General features: G+C 41.3%; 2 protein-coding genes across 12 annotated transcripts in view; both read left to right on the top strand.

The window, feature by feature from the left end:
- MDN1 (midasin AAA ATPase 1) overlaps nt 1–16,529 on the top strand; it is a 163,298-nt gene extending 146,769 nt beyond the window's left edge. For 4 of the 5 annotated variants that reach the window (XM_073336750.1, XM_073336749.1, XM_073336748.1 and 1 more), the window contains 14 exons: nt 488–801; nt 1,109–1,270; nt 1,907–2,008; nt 2,169–2,370; nt 3,315–3,491; nt 4,162–4,322; nt 5,885–5,974; nt 7,768–7,883; nt 8,567–8,741; nt 10,109–10,182; nt 10,292–10,406; nt 11,875–11,938; nt 13,105–13,247; nt 15,623–16,529. In XM_073336750.1, the coding sequence (XP_073192851.1) occupies nt 488–801; nt 1,109–1,270; nt 1,907–2,008; nt 2,169–2,370; nt 3,315–3,491; nt 4,162–4,322; nt 5,885–5,974; nt 7,768–7,883; nt 8,567–8,741; nt 10,109–10,182; nt 10,292–10,406; nt 11,875–11,938; nt 13,105–13,247; nt 15,623–15,811 (2,084 nt within the window). In that variant the 3' untranslated portion in view covers nt 15,812–16,529. Of the gene's footprint in view, nt 1–487; nt 802–1,108; nt 1,271–1,906; nt 2,009–2,168; nt 2,371–3,314; nt 3,492–4,161; nt 4,323–5,612; nt 5,976–7,767; nt 7,884–8,566; nt 8,742–10,108; nt 10,183–10,291; nt 10,407–11,874; nt 11,939–13,104; nt 13,248–15,622 lie in introns of those variants that run through there. The other variant, XM_073336751.1, reaches the window with a different exon arrangement.
- Nucleotides 16,530–19,847: 3,318 nt separating this feature from the next.
- LYRM2 (LYR motif containing 2) overlaps nt 19,848–21,582 on the top strand; it is a 62,628-nt gene continuing 60,893 nt past the window's right edge. For all 7 annotated transcript variants that reach the window (XM_073336739.1, XM_073336736.1, XM_073336733.1 and 4 more), the window contains exon 1: nt 19,848–20,168. In XM_073336739.1, coding sequence (XP_073192840.1) covers nt 20,124–20,168 — 45 coding nt within the window. In that variant the 5' untranslated portion in view covers nt 19,848–20,123. The remainder of the gene's footprint in view (nt 20,169–21,582) is intronic.

Genomic DNA, 21,582 nt, shown 5'->3' with positions numbered 1-21,582 from the left:
ATACTGGTTAGTTCACAGTATGTTTTGGCATCAAGAATTGGACAGTAGGGCTGGATGAGAGTCTATTTGTTACAGTCACCTGTATGGAATACATTTTATCTCATAATTCAAGTATTTCATCTAACATATTCTGAGGGGTTATCTAGTAGTGATGATTCAACAGCCTCCCCAGGCAGAATGTTTTATTGCCCAGTTGCTGCATTCTCTGTACTTTCTATAGTACCTCCAAGTATTTGCACTTAATAAAGTCTACTTAAAGCTGAGAAAATTTAGATCAGGGCTAGTTAATAGGAATAGACCCTGATGGGCCCTTACATACATACCTGAGAGGAGGCAAATGGCTATTATGAAAAATCATAGATTCTGCACACAAGGGACTGCTGTATTTTTTTTCTGTTATGATTTTGAAACACTAGGCTTTTTTCTTCCAGTTAGGCTTTCTCTGTTTGCTGAAAGTTTTATATCACTTCTTTATCCTTTAACTCAGAAGAAGAAAATCCTTTTGAGATAGAACAGAAGCCAGTGGATTTAGATGAGGCTGAAAATAGAGAAGATAAGGATGGAGAAGATACTCAAGATACAGGCAGAGATCCAGAGCCAGCTGAAGGAAGCACCTCTGAAGATAAAGCAGAGGGTGAAGGTGAAGTGGGGGAAGAAGCTGATGACCAAGAAGAAGGAAATACAGAAAACTCTGAGGAAAATGAAGAGGAGAAAACACAACCACTGACAGAAGATAAAGAATCTGCTGAAGAGGAGAGAGAGAAAGGAATCCCAGCTGCTGACCAAGGCCTTCAACCTCAGGTTAAAAAACATGTTTTAACTCTATATGGATAATCGGGGTTTCTTTTAATAAAATTTAGCAGAGGAATTCTCCCTTATTTGAAGAATAACAACTTTTACTTCTCCATTAAGAGGCTTATGATATTTTTTTTCCTGTGGCAGTAGTGGCAGAAACACCTGAAGAAAATTCCAGTGATATTGTGGGAGAAATACGGATTCCCCACTTAGATAAAATAGACACTGCTTATTTCTAAACTAGCTTATGTCACCACGATGACCATGCCCCTACATTTTTAGAGTGCTAGACCTGTATTTGATATCACTTCAGGAAGAAGAGGATGAAGATAGTCTGGAGAAGGATGAGCAGTTACCTGAATCTGTAGAGAGAATGGAACATGAAGCTCATGGGTCGACAGGAGAAGAAAATCTGCAGAGTGACAGTGCTGTTGAGCTGGCTGGAGCAGCTTCAGAAAAGGACCAGGCTAAAGAGGTGAAATAAATGGAAATATCTTAGTTGAACTTCTATGGATTTTTTGTTTTGTCTTGTTAAATGCTTTTTAAATAAGCAGTTTGGGCATTATATCTTTGAAGTGTTTTGTCCTTATTAATACTTAGGGAATCTAACTTCAAATTTATCTGTGTGCTTCCTTTCGTACGTCTAGAACAGAGTGAATACTCTTTAAAGGGTTATCTGAATGTGGAAAGCGCTTGTGTATATACTAAGTTTAAATACAGTTAGGGACAAATTACAAGCAAGAAACAATATTAGTTTTCTCAAATTTGAGTCTGAGTGTATCTATATGAATTTATCTGCAGTTTCTTCAGATAACTCCCAGGCACTCAGAGGTGTTTGTTTTTGCTAATTCTTCAGCCATGGAATTGTGTATTATCTGCACACTACAAAAATAGCACATATACGCAAGCTCTTACTTTTATTCCCCAGAACTCAGTTCAGCTCAGCCATAGCTCAGTTGTATAAGATGAAAAGCCATAGTCCCATTTAGTTTCTAGAATTTTTGTATAGTAAGTGCTAAAGCATTTGTGCCTAGTCTTGCGACGACAGTTTTCTTACAAGCCAGCAGAACAGCAGGTGAATATTTTTTCCTTGTGGCCTTTTGTCTTTTAGGAACATGGGAGTGGAGCTGCAGATGCAAATCAAACAGAAGGCCATGAATCCAACTTAATGGCACGACTGGCTTCTCAGAAACAAAGCAGAAAAAATACACAGGTTGCGTTTTCTTTTTCTTGTACATTATAGTAGTAAAAATTAATTTCTAACATGCAATACCAAATAAATAAATTACTTGTTGTTTACTCTGGTTCATAACCTTTTGGTCGGATTCCAACTTCCTTATCAGAAATGCCTGGTGTTTATTTGCCATTTTCAGAGTTTTAAGAGGAAACCTGGTCAGGCTGACAATGAGCGCTCAATGGGGGACCACAGTGAACATGTCCGCAAGCGACTGAGAACCATAGAATCCAGCAGTGAAGCCAAACAGAATACAACTCAGCCTGAACAAAATGTGGAAGAAGCTGATGCGTTTGAACACATTAAACAAGGCACTGAATCCTACGATGCACAAACTTATGGTATGGCAGTGTTTACAAGGCTTCAGAGATTAACTTCAGATTTAAAGAATGAACATTGCAGAATTGAGGGCAAGGCTCCTATTATCTGAAGAGTTTCTTACTAATTACACCATTTTGGCTCAGTGTATAGGAACAAAATAGTTTAAAGATTTTTAGCAAACTTTTGTTTTTAATAAATTTCTTGATTTTTTTTTAATTTTTCAGATTTTTAAGTAATTTTTGCTCTTCTTTCATAATAAAATCACTGTTTCATTGGTACTGGTAAAGTTGGACACAATAGATAAAGCTTAAAGTTTTTAGAAGTACCTAAATCCCATTTTCAAAAGTGACTTAGGTACTTAGGACCTGAACTGCCATTGATTTTGAGTGAAACTTAGGGTTCTAAGTGTCAGTCACTTTTAAAAATGGGACTTAGGCACCTACATAAGTTTGAAACTTTTAAAAACTTTACCTTAAATCTCACTTTGTTTGCCTTGCAGTCTTCATTGTTAACACTCCTGTGAAATATTCAGGTTAACCAAGTACATTTTTTATGTTTACTCCATATGAAGTAAGTTGCTGGCTTTTTTAACGCATTGGAGTATTTTTTTTTTATTATTATTATTTTTTGGGTTTTTTGGGGCAGAGAGGATGCGGGGTTTGAAAAAGCAATAACTTAAAACCATTATTAATTTAAGTAGATTAACACCATTAGTTTCCTAGCATAGCACAGCTCACATTGTACAGTTATTGAGACAATAGCTCAGACTGATTTTTCCACCCATTCAACGGCTTCACAGATTTAAGTTTTACTTAAGTGAAACCTTGAGAGAAAACAAAATAGAGGTTTCAGGTATTTGAAATATGATATGTGTTTTTCTGTTAGAGTGCTGATATGGAAGAACCTCAAAATGCAAAGTAGTTGTTTTTTTTCCTTTAATGTGTGTCTTGTTCCCTTTGTTCAGATGTAGCTAGCAAGGAGCAGCAGAAACCTACTATGCCTCTTGGTGAAGAGAAGGAAGAGGTGGTTTCTGAAGAAGCAGCCATGGAGACAGAAATGCAGAACAATGAAGATCTCAATGCTGTAGACACAGAGGAGCTGAAGCCAGAAGTAAAGAAGTATAGTGCCACTAAAACCCTTGGTAAACTCTCCTTAAATAGCCCCCTCACTTCCTTTAAAGAAGTTCTATATAGATATTTCTGAAACGCCTGCTTTTAATGGGCTTGTCTGAAGCTGCGACTGTAAGTCCCAGTCAGCAACCAGCATTAACTATTAAATTGGTTGAGAGGCAGAGTACCTTGCTACTCCCTTTCAAGGCAATGGTCTCCTTAATCTTTTTTCACTTCCATAAAGAAGGCAAATGGTGTCCGTTTAGGTGGGCAGATGTCAATTCTTTTCATTCTTAACTGGCTTATAGATGCATTTCAATCTGAGTGACAGGAGCGCACAGATGCATGCAAGAAAACCCAATTTTAACAAGACAATAGGGGTCTGAGGGGTGGGCTGAGTGGTCTCCTCAGGCGCAGCAGCATAGAAGTGCCAATTGGAGAAGAAAATGGTTAGATGGGCTGAGTGGGAATGGAATAAAGAGAAGTGAACTGTCTCAAAGGGAAAGGGGCAATAGAACTGAGCTGCTCTCAGCTGGCAGGAAGATGGGCCTGACTGTTGTCAACCATAACTGCCCAAAACAGGAAAAGCTCCAAAGCACATGATAGACTTGGGAATTCTCTGCCCATGGGAGCCAAGATATAGTAGCCATAATTTAATTTAGTGGACACGATGTTTAGTAACTGTGCATTATGTAACTATAGGGTCTGATGAAACGGAGTTGGAAATCCAGGCTTTCAACTCCGAGGAGGTCAAAGATGCTAACGCAGACAAACAACCAAAGGTGCCAGAGGAGGAACCAGAAAGAAACCAAGACTCTACTATACATACGGCCCATCAATTTTTGATGGACACTACAGTCCTGGTACTGTACCAAAAGCATCCCACTGCTGTTTTACATAAGGATATGAAATAGTGAGAGAGAGAGAGAGAGAGAGAGAGAGAGAAGCTATCTAATGTAATTTACAGCTGAGAAGTGCTCATTTAGAATGTAAACTCTTATTTCCCCCACTACTTGGTTACATCTGGGGTGTCCCCCGCTGGTTAAACACCCATGCAGAGGAGGAAAGGTGGGCAGGAGTGTGTGGCCTGCACTGATGGGTTGTGGGAGCTGTGCATCAGTGGCATTGGAATAGCCTTAGTGGCAGGGAAGATTTGGGGGAGAATTGTGGTATCGGTTGTGGTTGAGCAGTCTATAGATAGCAATTCTGGTATAGACATGTGCTATGTGGAGGGCCAGTTTATGAAAGAGGAACCTTTTCAGTGTGATATTGCCAAAACCCTTTCATCTTAATTTGTTGTCTTACTATATCACAATTTCAGATATTTTGGGATAGAGGGAGTGTATTTTGAAGTTCCTGTACATATTGGTAGTGTCAAATGACCTACCAGTAAGAATGAAACAACATTATGAGAAGTGCTACTGACTGCAAAGATGCCATATAATTGTGGTCCGAATAGTCTAGCTCTTCCATGTACAGGTGAAACAAGAGGAAACATACAAGTAGATCAAGTGATTAAAATAGACTAAAACAGGATGGGGAGCTCCTGTTGCACCAGATGAGGAGGGGAGGCATCACTTACCTAAGCCATGGGGAAAAGGGTTGAGGTCTCCCTTCGCTTTTAGCGAGGGAGAGGGAGCTGGGTCCTATACATACACACTCCCATTCCCCCCTACGCTTAACCTGCAGTAGATTACAAGAGAGATTTACAGTTCCTTGTGGGATCAGAAATTATCAGCACTTTTCTGATTCTCCAGTGATGTGCTGAATATTTTGTTTAAAACAAAACCCAATAAAGAAAAATATTTTTAAACTTTCTAATATGCAGGTTTTAGAGATTATTTAATACCAATTATGTGGCCCATTTACTGTAGTCCTGTTAAGTTACTCTCTAAGATTAAATGTCTGAGGTCCTGTTACCATCAGTGAAGACTGAAGAAATATAATTTAAGTTATTTTAACAAAGCGTGCACAAGCTATCAAACAGTAATATATTAGCCTGATAGGTGAGTTGCCATACTATGTTAATACATTAAATAGAAAAAATTATTTGAGTCTACCACTAGCTGCTGAGTGAACTTTTTCTTTTGGGAAATTTAAATAAATTGAAATAGACTGATTTTTCTTTTTACTGTCATTATTAAAATCAACAGTTTGATGCAAGGCAACTTAATCATCTTGAAATTCAGTACTTCTAATACATATTCAAAATACATGTAACAACCAAAATTATGTGTCCGTACAGAAGAACAAGAAGAGATAATAGCAATCATGGAAATTTAAAATGAAAGCTAAACTTGGTTTTCTAGGTATCTTAGCCATTATTATAATTCTCAATGGCTCTTACTAATTTTTTTATGATGCTGTAAAGATTGGAGGTTACTGATATATGGACTATCTCCGTTTCTCATAAATCTACCTTTAGCATATAATTAAAGATCCTGAAGAGTTGAGACAGGAACTGGAAAAGCAACTGGAAGCTTGGCAAACTCAGCAATCTGGAAACCCAGATGAGGTTAGTGATCTTAACCTGCAATAGGAATCCTTAATGTGCGCTCTTTCATATTGTATTGTATTGAAGTTATGGATGAAGACTTACAGTCTGGAATCTAATTTTCAGACTAAGCCATTTGAATCTCCCTCTGTCTTGTGGTGTTTAGCTTGTCCTTTAAACTTCTTAACACAAACCTTACACCTGGGCAATGATTCAAATCATGTTTCCAAAGCATTATCTGCAGTTTAGAGAAAGCTGCTCTGAACTTGCTCTGGTAATGACCTCTAACCTGTCAAGTTAGTGAGACACTTCTCTCTCAAACCTGTCAAGTCCTTACACATTGAGTAGGTGACACCTGCAATTTACCAGGGTTACATGCCACTGTACCTGTACCAGTCTGTAGACATTACTACTGGAAGCTGCCCCCTTTGTCTGCAGTGTTACAATATCTGTTTTTAGATTGTCTAATGCCAGAACTTCCTTCAACTTGGCTGCGATTACCACAGCTATAAACTAAATTGTATTGAAAATTACTCTTGATTAAAATTGTCATTATGGAGACTCCTCTTATTGGCAGTCACCCTGCTAAAAAGTGATGTCATTTTTAACACCCAGTCTCAGAGACCATGGGCCAGCAGCCATCTTGTTGTGGTGCTAGTTTAACTATCAAAACATTACTGTTTATAAAGTGGCAATTGTAGTGGAAATGTTAAAACCATTTGGTGTAGGCTTGGAGGCAAGAATGGCCATTGGACATTAGAATACTGTGACGTTTAAAGGGAGGTTTTTAAAATCTAATGCTAATAAAGTCTTCTCTTTACAGCTGAGTTGACTAAAATAAGAGGTATCTGTGCACCATTTTCTGCTGTCTTATGATGTAAGGACCCTGTCCAGCAAATGAAACTGCACAGGCAGACTCTCATGCCTGGGCAGGTCCATTTGCAGGAGAGGTACACAGATATCATCCTTACTAATCAAAGAGAAGCTAGTATTCGAGCCCTTAGTCGACATTTTTCCGTACACGTTACAAGTTTAGTAAGATTAATTTTAAAGGAGAAGACACTTTTCTGTTTGTTAAGATTGTAAAAATTGCTCTTTAAAACAATGTATTTTGCAAATTCATAGTGAGAGATAAGATACTGCTTGGTTCTCTAGCTCAAACCAGTTCAGAGTAACATGTTTCAGTAGCACTTTCCTTGGCATGGTAGGAGTCATTGGAAAAAATAAATACATCGACTGCCCCTTTCTAGATAGCAATAAGGCCTGATGGTATGGGCCTCTTTCCAGGAGATCTATTCAAAATTTCTTTTCCTTCTTTCAGGTCACTAGCAAGTCAGCTGCATGGAAAAGCCACTTAGCTCCATTCCATATAAATTCTTTCTTTATGGAGAGTGATATATTGGTTATTTATCCACCCACCAGTACTTCTCATTACCTCTGTCAAGGACTTTTCCAACTCCAGGATGGATTCCTCCAATAGTGCCAGTATACTACACAGCAGTAGTTATACCTCCAATAACAGTATTATCAGCTGCTCAGCCTGCTGAATTGATTTAATTATTTTTTTTTAGCCTTTAAAACTTCAGTTGCACATAAGTACACTGTTCTGCCTTTAGAAGGCTTTCTTTTGAACATTCCACTGGAGCCCAGAAATAAGTCCTTCGTCAAGCATTTCCCACTAACTTCACCAGAAGGACTTACTTTGTCCTATTAATGTTGTCCTCAGACTTGTGCTCTCTCCTTCCAGCTTTTCGCAGCTTTTCATTTGTCCATAATGAATGTAGTGAGTTTTGTCTCGTCTGGTACTGTTACAGGAAAAGACGGCAGCTGAGATGTGGCAGAGGTATTTAGCACTGACCGCTCCTCTTTCACAACAGCTTTGTGAGCAGCTACGACTCATACTTGAACCCACTCAGGCAGCCAAGTTGAAGTAAGTCTTTTCTGTTTAAGGCTTCTAGCCTCTTAACCTCTCGTTTTGTGGGCCAAGCGTCTTTACAGCCACAGCTTGTTGCTTTTGGGCCTCAGCAGTATCCTCTAATATTTGTAGTAACTGTTTCCTATATGCATGCACATTCATTTTATTTTTTAATTAGAACTCTTAGAACTCTCAAATCTGATGACTTGCAAATGTGATTTGGTAGTGAAGAATTGTAAGACTTCACTGTCTTGAGTCTGTAGTTTTTTTGGTGGTTTTTTTATACAATGATCGAACTGATTTCAGTGGAAGCTCTAGTGAGTCAAAATGATGTTAGAAGTCAAAATCTTCTCCGCATTATTCACCGTTTAGCTCCAAGTGATTGTGAACAAGATTTAAGTCAAACAATTTTTTACCAAAATTTTCAACACTGGGTACCTAAAGTCAGGCTCCTAATTCCATATTTAGGCACCTACATTAAAAATCTGTTTTCAAAAGTGCTGAGCATCCAACTCCCCATAGAGCTGAAAATCAGACCAATTTGTAGGGGCCTAAATATTGACATAAGAGCCTAATTTTAGACATCCAGTTCTGAAAATCTCGGCCTGTGTTGCTGTGCATAATTACCAAATTGTATAAACTATTATCAATAAAATGACTCTCCCCACTAATATTTTTGTTGGCTCCTTAACTCTCAGAGGTGATTACAGAACAGGAAAAAGACTGAATATGCGCAAAGTGATTCCATATATTGCCAGTCAGTTCCGAAAGGATAAAATCTGGTTGCGAAGAACCAAGCCCAGCAAACGTCAGTACCAGATTTGCTTGGCCATTGATGACTCGTCTAGTATGATAGACAACCACTCCAAACAGGTAGGGCAAATAAAACCTTGGAAGGAACCTATTCCACAAAATAATGATGAAGCAGTACAGTAAACAAGGTCTTTTTTTATAATTGTATATCAGAAGAAGAGCTGATTTATATCAAGAATTGTTCTGCATGGAAGGTGCTGTTATTGAGTAGACAGGGATTGGTGACTCTGATAGAGGACTGAATTTACAGGAGAGTCCACTATTAATTGAATATGTCTCACATAAAATATGAAGATAGTTTAAGCAGTTTCTAATCCTTAGTCAAACTCTACTATTAAAATATTTTAAATTGCAGTATAGAATGCATATTTTGTGCTTCACTGGTAAATGAGTGACACATTTATATATCTATAAAGTACAGCATTTGTATTGAGTAAAAATGTTTACTCCCCTCAGTCTGATTATTGCAGCATTTTAATTTACATTCATAAGCCTAAACTGTTAGTGTGTATATCCTATCTCAGGATTTCAGTTGACTGCAAATAGCAGCAACATAATCTTTCTGTAATTCATTAATACCTCAAATCAGATTTTTTCGAATGTTTTGCTTGTAATATCTCTAGGTTTGTATTTGATATACACAGATACACAATTACATAAGGAAACAAATATTTAACGGGCGGTATTTAAATTTGATTTTCCTGGATTATGAAAATGAACTTTGATATGCTTTTAATTCAGCACCAAAAGATTGAACTGGCAACACTTCACCACAAAATGTGGTGTACCTCATCCAGTGTACTAAATGCCCCAATAACAACTATGTAAGTGAAACCAGACAATCACTACGCTCGCGAATGAACTCACACAGGAAAATGATAAATGACAAAACCACCATATCACCTGTGAGCGAACACTTTTCACAAAGCAATCACTCTATATCTGACCTATCAGTCCTCATCCTCAAAGGGAAACTGCAAAACACTTTCAAAAGATGAGTCTGGGCGCTTAAATTCATAACTTTGGTAGACACTAAAAATCGTGGTCTTAATAAAGACACTGGACTTCTGGCTTATTTCAGCAATCTGTAACCCACTAACCCTCCTTTTCATCCTATGACTACAGGGATGTTAACTGGCCACTTCATCTCAAATGGTCCATTAGAATATGTGCCAACTGCCTATGCTAAACTATCTGTTCCACCTTGTATTTAGCTGTGATACTGAGTACCTTTCCCAGCCCTGTGGAAGAGCTCTGTGTAGCTCCATAGCTTGTATCTGTCACCAACAGAAGTTATTCCAATAAAAGATATGACCTTACCAACCTTATATCTCTCACATCCTGAGACTGACATGGCTACAACAACCCTGCATACAGAAATACTTTTGAACATTTTGCTTCATCTTGATTAACTTCATTTTTCCTAGCTTGCATATGAATCCCTGGCAGTGATTGGAAATGCATTGACTCTTCTGGAAGTGGGGCAGATTGCTGTATGTAGGTGAGAATATTTTAAGCATGGATTTATTTTAAGATTTTTAGAGCAAATTAGCAATATAGAATTCTTATTAAACATATTTTTAACACACACATATGACACTTAATTTCAGCTTTGGAGAGACAGTTCAACTTCTGCACCCATTCCATGAACCATTCAGTGACCAGTCAGGAACACGGATATTACGCCTCTGCAAATTTCAACAAAAGAAAACTAAGATAGCTCAGGTATGCAGAAGTACCTCTTGGACTGCAGGGTTGCAGAATTTTTGTTCCAGACAAGACATTCACAATCATGGCTTTAGGCACTGTTCATGTTTACATAAAAACAAAATACATGAATGGCATGGCTGTTCCACTGTACATCAATTTAACCTTCAGTAGATAAGGGATAGGAGAGCTTAGCATCTTGTTGCAATAGTTAATCCTCAGCAGTGTCAATTTTGTTTGTGCTCTTCTCCCCTGATAGTCCCCCAGCTCAGGCTGTACTGTATTTTTGGTACAGGTGCTAATCCTACATTTGGATTTACTAGTATAAGTTCTGCACTAATGCAGAATCCCATTTAAGTGCGTAGGGGAAGAGTCCCATTTTAAGTCCAGCAGGAATTTATTTTAGTGGATCCCAGTTAAGGTTAAGATTTTGTCATAACTTTTTAGTATTTTTAGTAGAAGTCACAGACAGGACGTGGCAATAAAGAATAAATCACAGAAGCCCGAGTAGGCTGGAGCCAGAGCACCACCACCCATAGGCGCCGACTCCGTGGGTGCTCCGGGGCTGGAGCACCCACGGGGAAAAATTAATGGATGCTCTGCACCCACCGGCAGCCAAGTTGCCCTCACCTCTGTCTCCTCCCCTGAGCGCGCTGCGTCCCCGGTCCTCTGCCTACCTCCCAGCACTTGCCGCCGCCAAACAGCTGTTTGGCAGCATAGCAAGCTCCGGGAGGGACAGGGGAGGAGTGGGAACATGGCTCACTCAGGGGAAGAGGTGTGCCTGGGTCGGGGATTTGGGGAAGGAGTTGGAATGGGGCGGAGTTGGGGCGGAGATTTTGGGGAAGGGGTTGGAATGGGGGCAGGAGGGGTGGGGCAGGGTGGAGTTGGGGCGGGATCAGGGGTGGGGGGGGGTCAAGCACCCCCTGCTGCGAGTAGAAGTTGGTGCCTGTGCCATCACCTGGGGCTGACAGCTGGAGTCCTGCTGCTCAGGCTGAAATTGTGGAGGTCATGTGAAATCACGGAATCCGTGACCTCTCTGACCGATTCATAGCCTTAATCCTAATTCAGGATTATGGCCACAGGGAGAAAGAGAACTCCGGACGTGATTACTGGTATCTTTTAATTGACCAAGCACCAGGACTTGCTCTGAAGAGGATCAGTTTACCAAAGTCATTCTTTTGCTTTTGGCTGGTTCTTGAAAAAAATCTTGTAGCGGTACCTTTTGGACCTTGCCTGAGTTTTCTCCTTTGTTGGACTGTCTTGTGGTTCTGGCATCCCTAATATGCCCATACTGCCATCAAGAACAGCAGCCATTGATAGGCACCCAGACAACTCCAGCAATCTTCCACATTCAGTAGCAACTTTTAGGAGATGTAGAAAAGTCTGATGAACTCTCTTAACCAGTTCAATTGTTTTAAAAATCTTTCCAGCATTAATGCATCGGCTTATAATTAGCTTGCTTTTCTCTTGTTTGTCTTCGCTGCAGTTTCTAGAATCATCAGCAAATATGTTTGCTGCAGCACAGCAATTGTCTCAAAATATCAATCCAGGTAAGCACTTTTTAAATGCTAATTATACTTGTTACCATCGCAACATAGCTCACTACAGTCTTAATGCAATATCTTTCCTATGCTGTCATAGAGAAAAACTGTGAAGACTTGCAGCATTGAGATGACACTTACTTTTCAGCACCATGGTCTTCAATGTTCAAACGGAATGTTTGGTTAAGAGGCTCTTTTGGCACTTCCATTTTAAAAGCTGAAACTTTGAATACCATTTGCAGGACTAAGTAGCAAATTAAGCAAAACAAAAAAGATCCATTTGATGATCTTTCAAATAAAGCCAAAAAAAAGATGTGTTCAAGACCATGTTTTGTGCTTCATTATCTCAAAAAATATTTTAATAGACATTCTGTATAGACTTTTGGGTATTTAGCCAAAAAAAAAAGCAACTAAGTTGTGTTTAGAAATAGTTTATTGCACTAAAGTTGTAACATATTTTATTCAAACACCTTTGAAATCATTGACCTTCAGAAAGGCTCCCACTGATTTTAGTGAAAGTTGGATAAACCCCTTAGCAGATATGTGCAGTAGTCAAGTCTGCAGAGCTGGTGCCTAATCTTTGAATTCCTTGTGCACCCAAAATTCCTATCTAACTGACAAGTGTGGTGAGCAAGGAATGCAATACCAGACCTTTATTCACTAGTTTACTTTTCCTGCCTGTTATCTTCCCTTATGGAGGTAATGGCCATTTAAAAATTGCCTAAGGCTATGTCTACACTACAGCAGCACAGCAGTACCCCTGCAGCTGCGCTGCTGTGAGGTCTCCTATGTAGCCGCTCTATGCTGGTGGGAGAGCGTTTCCTGCTGACATATCACTGTCCACACCGACACTTTTGTCGGTGAAACTTATGACGGTCAGGGCGGTATTTTTTTCACACCCCGATCAATAAAAGTGCTCGTGTAGACAAAGCCTAACTCATATCTCTAGGAGAGAAATTCTCTTTCCTGATCTGCTTGGGGCTGTAATTTAATTTTTAAAAGTCACAGAATAATAATTGACCAGAACTTTGTTTTCTTATGGAGGTTATTGAGGTTTTCCATTGTGCATACAACAAAAATAAATTGTGATAAAATGCAATGTTTTTGTTTTCAATTTAAATGAGTTAGAAGTTCTTATTTATTGGAACTGAAAATATTGTTTTCCCTGTGCTTAGAAACCGCTCAGCTGCTCTTGATAGTATCTGATGGAAGAGGCCTTTTCCTAGAAGGCAAGGAACGAGTCACAGCAGCAGTTCAGGCTGCTCAAAATGCCAATATCTTTGTCATTTTTGTCGTATTAGATAATCCTAATTCCCGGGTGAGTGAGTGAACAATCAAACAGCATTCTGGGCAGTGAAAGGAAAGCTACACACAGTATTCTTAATGGTTGCCTTATAAAATTAGCTGGGAATTTATACCAAGATCATTTTTTCTAGCCATCGTACATTTGCAACTACAGTTGGGTTATGCCTTTTGTAGGAGTCAACAAAGATATTTTGTTTAATATAAAATAATTCTTTGGTTCACTTTTCTGTTCACTATCCTTTAGTGAAGTAATTAAAATTTAATTAATGTGCAACATCTGTCAGTGCTCCCTCAACCTCTCTCTACTGTGACTCCTTATGTCATATTTGAAATTAGATTTTAAACTCTTTGGGTTTGGAACCGTGTCATTTTATTTGTACTGGGAGGCAACCAGCACAATACTGTGTGCTGTAAAGTATTTTCTGTTGGCTGTGCTGTTGAATTGCCTAAATCTACCATAAATTGGTTTATAGAAAAATATTTGCTGTAGTTTTCTGGTAGATAGTAAGAATGTATTTGTATTCTGATCGTATGCAAGGGCCCTGATCAGAATCAGGTCCCATTGTTCTGGGTGCTGTACACAAATATAGTACCATACCATTGCATTATGTGTAACCATCTCCTAGTTATGAACAGTGTGCCCCCAACTATTCAGAAAGGTTCTGTCTGACAGAAAAGCACCCAGTTTTCATCACACAAAAGCCTATGCAAGGACTCTTCCTTGTCCTGGGCTAGTTTGTCACTTCCTTGGCAGACAAGGTGTTGGGACCCTAAAAGTAATTCCAGGGTGTTTCGAACTCCATTGATAAAATTGTGAGCATGATTGTGCCTCAAGATGTGGGCAGGAGAGGTGCGAACTGGGACTTTCCACGTACTTTACAAGTTTCAGAGTAGCAGCTGTGTTAGTCTCTATCCGCAAAAAGAAAAGGAGTAGTTGTGGCACCTTAGAGACTAACCAGTTTATTTGAGCATAAGCTTTCGTGCTTTCAGGGCTGCTACTCTGAAATATATTTGAGCGTAAGCGCTGTTGTAGTTCACGAAAGCTTATGCTCAAATAAATTTGTTAGTTTCTAAGGTGCCACAAGTACTCCTTTTCTTTTTGCGGGTACTTTACAAGGAATTACTTCCTTCATTTGCACTTCTTGCATCCACAGTGATGGATACGCTAAAAACTTTGAGGTGATTTATAATTATTTAGGGACTGTCATCATAAATTTTGGCTAGAACAGAAATAGCTACTAGATTTCTAAATTTAAAAAGTTGAAAGCAAAAGGAATTTGAAAGAGCTGATTTATTCCCTCTCAATTGTGATTTAAAATGATAGTTTCTGGCAGCTACCTCTATTTGACATGAAGGTGACAGGGATCCAATATCAGACAAAGTAAAACAGCTGAGAGAGTGAGCTGCTAACTAGGCGAGTTTTGCAGCTTTTTAGTGTTTGGATTGGGCAACTTGCAAAGAGTGTTTGGTAGCTGGGTGTGTGACATGTGCTGGGTTTGGAAGCTGAGATGTGGGAGGGTTTCAGGAGGGTTCCATAGTGGAGTAGAAAGCGGAATTTCAGTATATTTAGCATTACTGCAGTGCACCTTTATTGAGGAAGAATCAACTCAAGTGCAATGCTCTAAGGATGAAAGTAGGAAGAAAAGGTTGCCAACAGGATAACTCTAAGATAGTTAAATAAACCCTTCCTGATTTGTTATTAAAACCTTTTCCTGATTAATAGTAGTTTGTCAAAGTTCTGATTAAACATGGTTTTAATGTCAAACTTAAATTTGAGGTGGTAAAATTTGCTTCTCACTATGGGAACTTTTAGATCTGCTACACAGAGCAATCTAGGCTCTATTTTCCTTTACAAGAAGCAGGGGTAGGGTTAATCTGGGTTTGTAATTTAACATTTGTTACGAAAGCACCAACTCAGGAACAGGGCCCCATTGTGCTATCCATTGTACAAATGTGAATAGAAACAATTTCTACCCAAAGAACTTTACAGTCTTAAAAGTCAAAGGAAGGGCATACTCAGGGAATGACACAACATAAAAGCAAATTGATCCAGGTGATAGCAGGTTCATGTCATGTTAGTCTCTTGTCTTTCCTTAGCATTTATTTGTATGTTTGTTTAATATTACAAAAGCTTAGAGTTTAGTCTATTTCATTCTGTAACTCTCTGCTCAGTACAGTTTTAGGACTAAGCATATGAGAAAAAAGGCACTTTTTTTTTTTAATTTTCAGCTTGTCATACCTGTCCCTATTTGACTTCCCTGAGGGGGTTGCATTTAGGGTTTTATTTTAAAATATTTTTGCCTTTAATTGTCCAATGTTGGGGAAATGTGTTTGAAAAATTGGATAAATGGTACCTACAGTCCAGTCATCCCTTCAACTCTTTTACAGGATTCCATCTTGGACATTAAAGTACCTATATTCAAAGACCCCGGAGAAATGCCTGAAATCAGATCCTACATGGAAGAGTTCCCATTCCCATTCTACATAATCCTCAGAGATGTGAATGCCCTCCCAGAGACTCTCAGTGATGCACTGCGACAGTGGTTTGAACTGGTGACTGCCTCGGAGAGTCTATAGAATTTACAAAGCAAGTAAACATCTGATTGCTGCTAAATTACTTAAGTGTGACTGCATTTCATCAGTGGTTTGATGAGATCTCTCTATCCAGAATTTACATGCAGGAACTGCCTTCTGATATTCAGACAGCCTAGAAAAGCAATGCTTTAGGTGTGCTCTCCCCCATTTGCTAGTGCAGGAGACTATGCAATGGTGAAAGACTCTGTACTCACTTATTTGCCTATCCCTATAACAATGCAAACCTTCCACCACCACTGTTGTAATTTATTATTTTTAAATTTTATTTGGAATGTTCATGTAATTGAAGGGGGAAGTAGTCTTTTTTCTAGGAAGTAACTTCTTGTATTGGAAGAACTTGAACAGCCTTGGAACTGTTTTAGCTAAACACATGGTGGTACATGTGGGTGGGGAAGGATGGGTTTATACAACCAAAATATAAGTACTTGAATACTTAAAACTGTGTTTTGTGGTTAAACACATCCTATTTAACAATTGTCGCTGGTTGTTGGATAATGCCTTCAGGGTATTTTTATGAAACATGCCATGATATGATCTTCCTTGCATTATCACTTTACACTGTGAAGTTTGCCCCCTGTCCAAGGCAGACATTAAAGACGCATTTAGTCAAGTGTCTTAAAGATTGTACATGATTTTTTTCATTGCAAAAGCTATGCATCTTACTGTCTGTACTAATAAAAAGATGTACCACTGTTTGTAATTATGGTGTCCATTCTTTGTCATTTGATGAAGCAAAAATAGCTATGCCACAGGAATAGTACTTGGCGCACATATAATGCTTTACATTTTCAGAAAATTATACAAACAGTCCTCAAATCAGATGGGTTCTAAGCTTGCATAACTTCACAGGTTTCACTTGTTCTGGACTGCAAGGGGTTGCCAGATATGTGAGTTTTTATTGGTGGTCTCATCTTCCTAAACATTCTGGCAGATTTGTTCTACTTGGCCAATGCAAATCTGCTGGCAAGCTATATTAACTGGCCCCATCAGGATTCTCAGTGGAAACTCTGAATATTGAAGTGCTGGCTCTTCTTCACAACCAGGTATAGCTGGGAGGGTGTGATGATCTGGGGAGTCTGACTATAACTTAGAAAATTCTGGTTGATTTTATGAAATTGTATCACTAAATGCCTCAGGGGATACGGAGTCAGCCACATGTTATCAGGGTCTGTAGGAATAGTTATGAAATTAAAGTTAGATTAAGTTTAAGAAAATAATGTATTTGCTTTATGGTTTGTGGCTAGTAACTCCCCAATCAGCAGGTAAAAGAAGGTCGTGAAAATAATTAGTGGCATTATTTTTACTTGTTGTGTGGGAAGGATGTATGGTTCAAAAAAAATAAAAGGCTGCAGTAACAAGACAGGTTTCAGACTAGCAGCCGTGTTAGTCTGTATTCGTAAAAAGAAAAGGAGTAGTTGTGGCACCTTAGAGATGAACCAGTTTATTTGAGCATAAGCTTTCGTGAGCTACAGCTCACTTCATCAGATCATAGAATCATAGAGTATCAGGGTTGGAAGGGACCTCAGGAGGTCATCTAGTCCAACCCCCTGCTCAAAAGCAGGACCAATCCCCAATTTTTGCCCTGATCCCTAAATGGCCCCCTCAAGGATTGAACTCACAACCCTGGGTTTAGCAGGCCAATGCTCAAACCACTGAGCTATCCCTCCCTCATGCATATGCTCAAATAAATTTAAGGTGCCACAAGTACTCCTTTTCTTTCTAGTAACAAGACAAACTGTGTCTTAAAAGAAACAAACACGAACTTTCCCACTGTTCTGCTGGTAAGCAAGGAGTGGGGAAGAGAGAAGAAGGGAAGACCTTGTTGGAAGGAAAGTAGCAAGGATAAACTTTTTCAGACTGGGCTTTTGCTAAAGCTAGCAAGTTTAACTGAAGGGTATAAAGAGAGCCATGAAGCTGAAGGTTATCAGATCCTACTTGATTATGCCAGGATGAGAGTTTTCACTCAGTCTGGCCTATATGTAAGTATACTGATCACATGCTTATGGATACTTTATTACTGTATTGGGTGTTTTTAGGCTTAGGAATGTTTAGGGCAATTGATTAAAATATCATTTAGCCTTTGGGCTTAATAAAAGAATTTATGGTTAAATTAGTGTCTAATGGTCTCCTATTTTTAATAATTTCAGTTAATTCCAGCAGGGCTGGTATCACATCCCTACCTGACCAGAGACACTGGCGAGTCATCATAAAGCTCCCATTCAAATGGGAGGGCCACATCCTAGGTGAAACCAGTTTTCTCCATCTTCTATGCAAGGGAACAGGATTTGAAGCAGTGAAAATTCTCCAGAAAGGGGGAAACAGAGAAAGTAGGAGTCAGTGCTAGGTGCTAAAATCACAGAGATGGAGAGAAATGAAGGGACATGCTTTTGTAGCAGAGAGGACCTTTTTGTACTGCAGGCCCAGCCAATGTCAAAAGAAGCTGGCTGTAGAGAGAAGACACTCAATGATTCAGAGAAGCAGCTGTGTGCAGGAGAGGGGATCCTGCACACCCTAAAGGATTCTGACCAAACCCCCAAACTACTGCCTTGAGTGATGAGGAAACTGAGGCAGGGAAAAGCACATAGGCATTTCATTGTTTTGTCTAGATGTGTATGTCTCTTGTCCTATGGTGGTTTGGGTCAGAAATCTTTACTAAGCCTGCATGTTATGTGCTTGAAATCTCACCTGTCCCTGAAGAAGTAAACTAAACCAGAGAATGCCTGTAGGGTTGGAGCTCTGGGAAGGTGCTTAAGCTACTGGGATTTTTAGAGAGGTCTTTGGAGGGGGGGAGGGTCCACATTTAGCTTGGGGACTGTGGCCAGCTGGATTGCAGGTCCCAACTCTCAAAGGGTAACAGAATCTGTGCCCACAAAGTGTGCTAAAGAGGCCAAAGAGATACTGCTTGATCCTAGAGCCTCTTTAGACCAAGGAGAACTTAACAGTGTTATGGGACTTAAATGCATCAGCCTTGTGTGCATTCAGTTGGGGGCTCTTTAATAGGGCTGTGATGGTGTGGTTAAGGGGGAAAAGTGCGTGGCTGGAGTTTTGCTGTATTCCTGCAATTCCCAGATGTCTGATTATCCTCAACCCCAAGAGTATAGCCAGGCATAATTTAAAACAGCCTCAGGACTGCTGGGGAGGAAAGTCCTTGGGATTCCCTCTGGGATCAGTTTCTATGATGCTTCCCAAGAACGTAGTTGGACTCCAGCCTTTGTCACTGAGATATCTTTATTTAGTATACAGCAGTGCTATACTGAGTTGATTAGACTCAAATGCAGGTGGGATGGATGTAGGGTGACCAAACAGCAAATGTGAAAAATCGGGACTGTCCCTATAAAATCAGGACAATAGTCACCCTAGACGCATGCAAAGTATATTGCAGCTCCAAAAGTACATGACAACTCTCTCCCTTTATAGACATTACACATCTCATTACATTTACTATACATTGCCTCACCCATTTTTAGATGGGCTTGGTTAATTTGCAGGAACCAACCCCTCCTGTGCAGCAAGCTCTGTGCTCACTTGCTGTACTCAGCCTCGTCTTTACATTCCTAATAATAGTGCCCTTTTATCTTAGCTAGCTCAGGCATTGTCTTTCTAATCTACTGCCTTTAGTGATTTTACAATATCAGGGTTGGAAGGGACCTCAGGAAGTCACCTAGTCCAAGCCCCTGCTTAAAGCAGGACTAATCCCCATTTTTTGCCCCAGATCCCTAAACGGCCTAGGATTGAGCTCGCAGCCCTGGGTTCCGCAGGCCAATGCTCAAACCACTGAGCTATCCTGTTTGCAGCCTGCTGGGTTATTTACCTTCCCTAATCCCATCGTCCAGGGAAAGGAGGCCTCCCCCCAGGCGTTAACAGTCCCAGCCTCTCAGACCCCCCTCCCAGCTCGCCGGCTGCCCACGCGGGGCGGGCTTGGGTCTCGCTGGCACAAACACGCAGCTGCAGCGCTGGGGCAGGCGGACGCCGGGGGGCGCTGTGCGGCTCCTCCCTCGGGGGCGCCCCCAGGAGCTGGCGCCGGCTCTGCGGCCCGGGGCGGGGCACGGCCCGGGGCGGCCCGGAACCCGCAGGTTTCCCGCCCACGCCGAGGCCAGGCCTTAAAATCCCTTCCCCGCCCTCTGGCTGAGCCTCACGCCCTCGGGGGTGTCCGCCCCTGCCTGAGCAGCGGGACCCGCCGCTCCCCGCGAGCAGGAAGGGGACCAGGGGCCCCGCGAGGGCGGGCGGCGGCGGCGGAGGAGGCGGCGGCGGCGGCGGCAGGGCTGCGGCGCGCGCGCAGGGCCTGGTCGGTGTCATGGCCGCGTCCCGGCTGCCTCCGGCGGCGCTGACGCTGAAGCAGGTAGCGGCCCGGGGGGTCCCGTCTCGCCGCCGGCCAGAGCCCCTCCTCCCTCAGGGCCGCCCAGCTGGGGGGTCGCGGTGGCGGCTGAGGGAGTCGCTGCTGCCGGAGCGAGGGGGGGGGGCTTCAGCCCCTGCTGTTAGGGGCCCGGGCGCAGCCAGCGACCGGCCTGACCCGGGGCCGCTGCCGGGTTACAGGGTGCAGGGGTCCCCGCTCGGGGGGCTGGGCTCAGAGGCTGCCCCTGTTACCTGCCACCTGGGCGCGGCCGGGTGACTGGCACAAGCCCCGGCGTTTTTCAGAACCGGAGCGAGGGGGGGGGGGCAGCTGGCAGCGCCAGAGACTCTGCTCAGCCGCTTGCGGGGGGACTTTGGGTGAGTGGCTTGGACCAATTTTCAGTCGGGCTAAGCACCCACAACTCCAGCTGGACGTCAGTAGCCTCCCCTCCGTTTCCCTCGTAAACCCCTGCCGAGCCTGCTGCCCTGCCCTGAAACAGTTCTTGCCACAGGCTTGTCTCCACCCTAAGCCTGTGTCGGCAAAATTTTATGTTGCTCAGAGGTGTCAAAAAGCCACCCCCAAGCAACATCAACATAAACATTACATCAACATAAGCACTCCTGTGCACAGCGTTATGTCGGCAGGAGAGCTTGTCCCGCCAGCAGAGCTTCTGCCTCTTGTGGAGGTGCTTTTATTATACTGACGGGAGAGCTCTCTGTACGTATAGACATTGGCCAAATCTCTGATGCCCCCCTCCGTGGCCAAAGCTCAGAAACAGTGCTGCATCCCCTCCTCCACCTCACAACGGTTTTTGACATGGTCAGCTGTGCTCTTCCTCTGGTAATCTGACCTGGCTTGGCTTTCATGACTGAGTCCTTTCCTGATTCTTTCATCTCTCTAATTGCTCCTTCAGCATGTTGTTTGAAGAATCCTTCTAATCCCCCCCCCCCTCCCAATTTGCTGTGTGGGTTCCACAGAGCTCCCCCTCCTTCTTTTCCTTCTCCAATACAGCTATAATTTCTATGCTAACAACTCTGATATTTAGAGCTTGTCTGTGCAAATGTTATAGTAGTATAGTTAAAGTAGTATAACCCCCCCTAAGTAAGAGTGGACACTGTAGTACTGATATAAAGGTGCTTATACTGGTATACCTATTCCACATGTGATGGGGAATAAGATGTACCAGTGTAATATACTGGTACAACCCTAGTGTGGATGAAGTTTTACCAGTATAAAAGTATAACTAGGCTTGGTAGAATTTGATTTTTTTTTTAATAATTTTGATGGATAACATCAATGTTTATTTTTACGCATTTTTTATAAATTTTAGGCTATTTCAATTTTCACAGTTGTGGGGAATTATGAGGGGTTCAGACAATGATTATTTAAAGACAGGAGACATTGATATTCAAAAAGTTAATGC

Source organism: Lepidochelys kempii, chromosome 3, assembly GCF_965140265.1.
Source record: "Lepidochelys kempii isolate rLepKem1 chromosome 3, rLepKem1.hap2, whole genome shotgun sequence".
NCBI classification, from domain to species: Eukaryota; Metazoa; Chordata; order Testudines; family Cheloniidae; genus Lepidochelys; species Lepidochelys kempii.
Note: the sequence above shows the minus strand (reverse complement) of the source record. Positions and strands in the feature narration are given on the sequence as shown.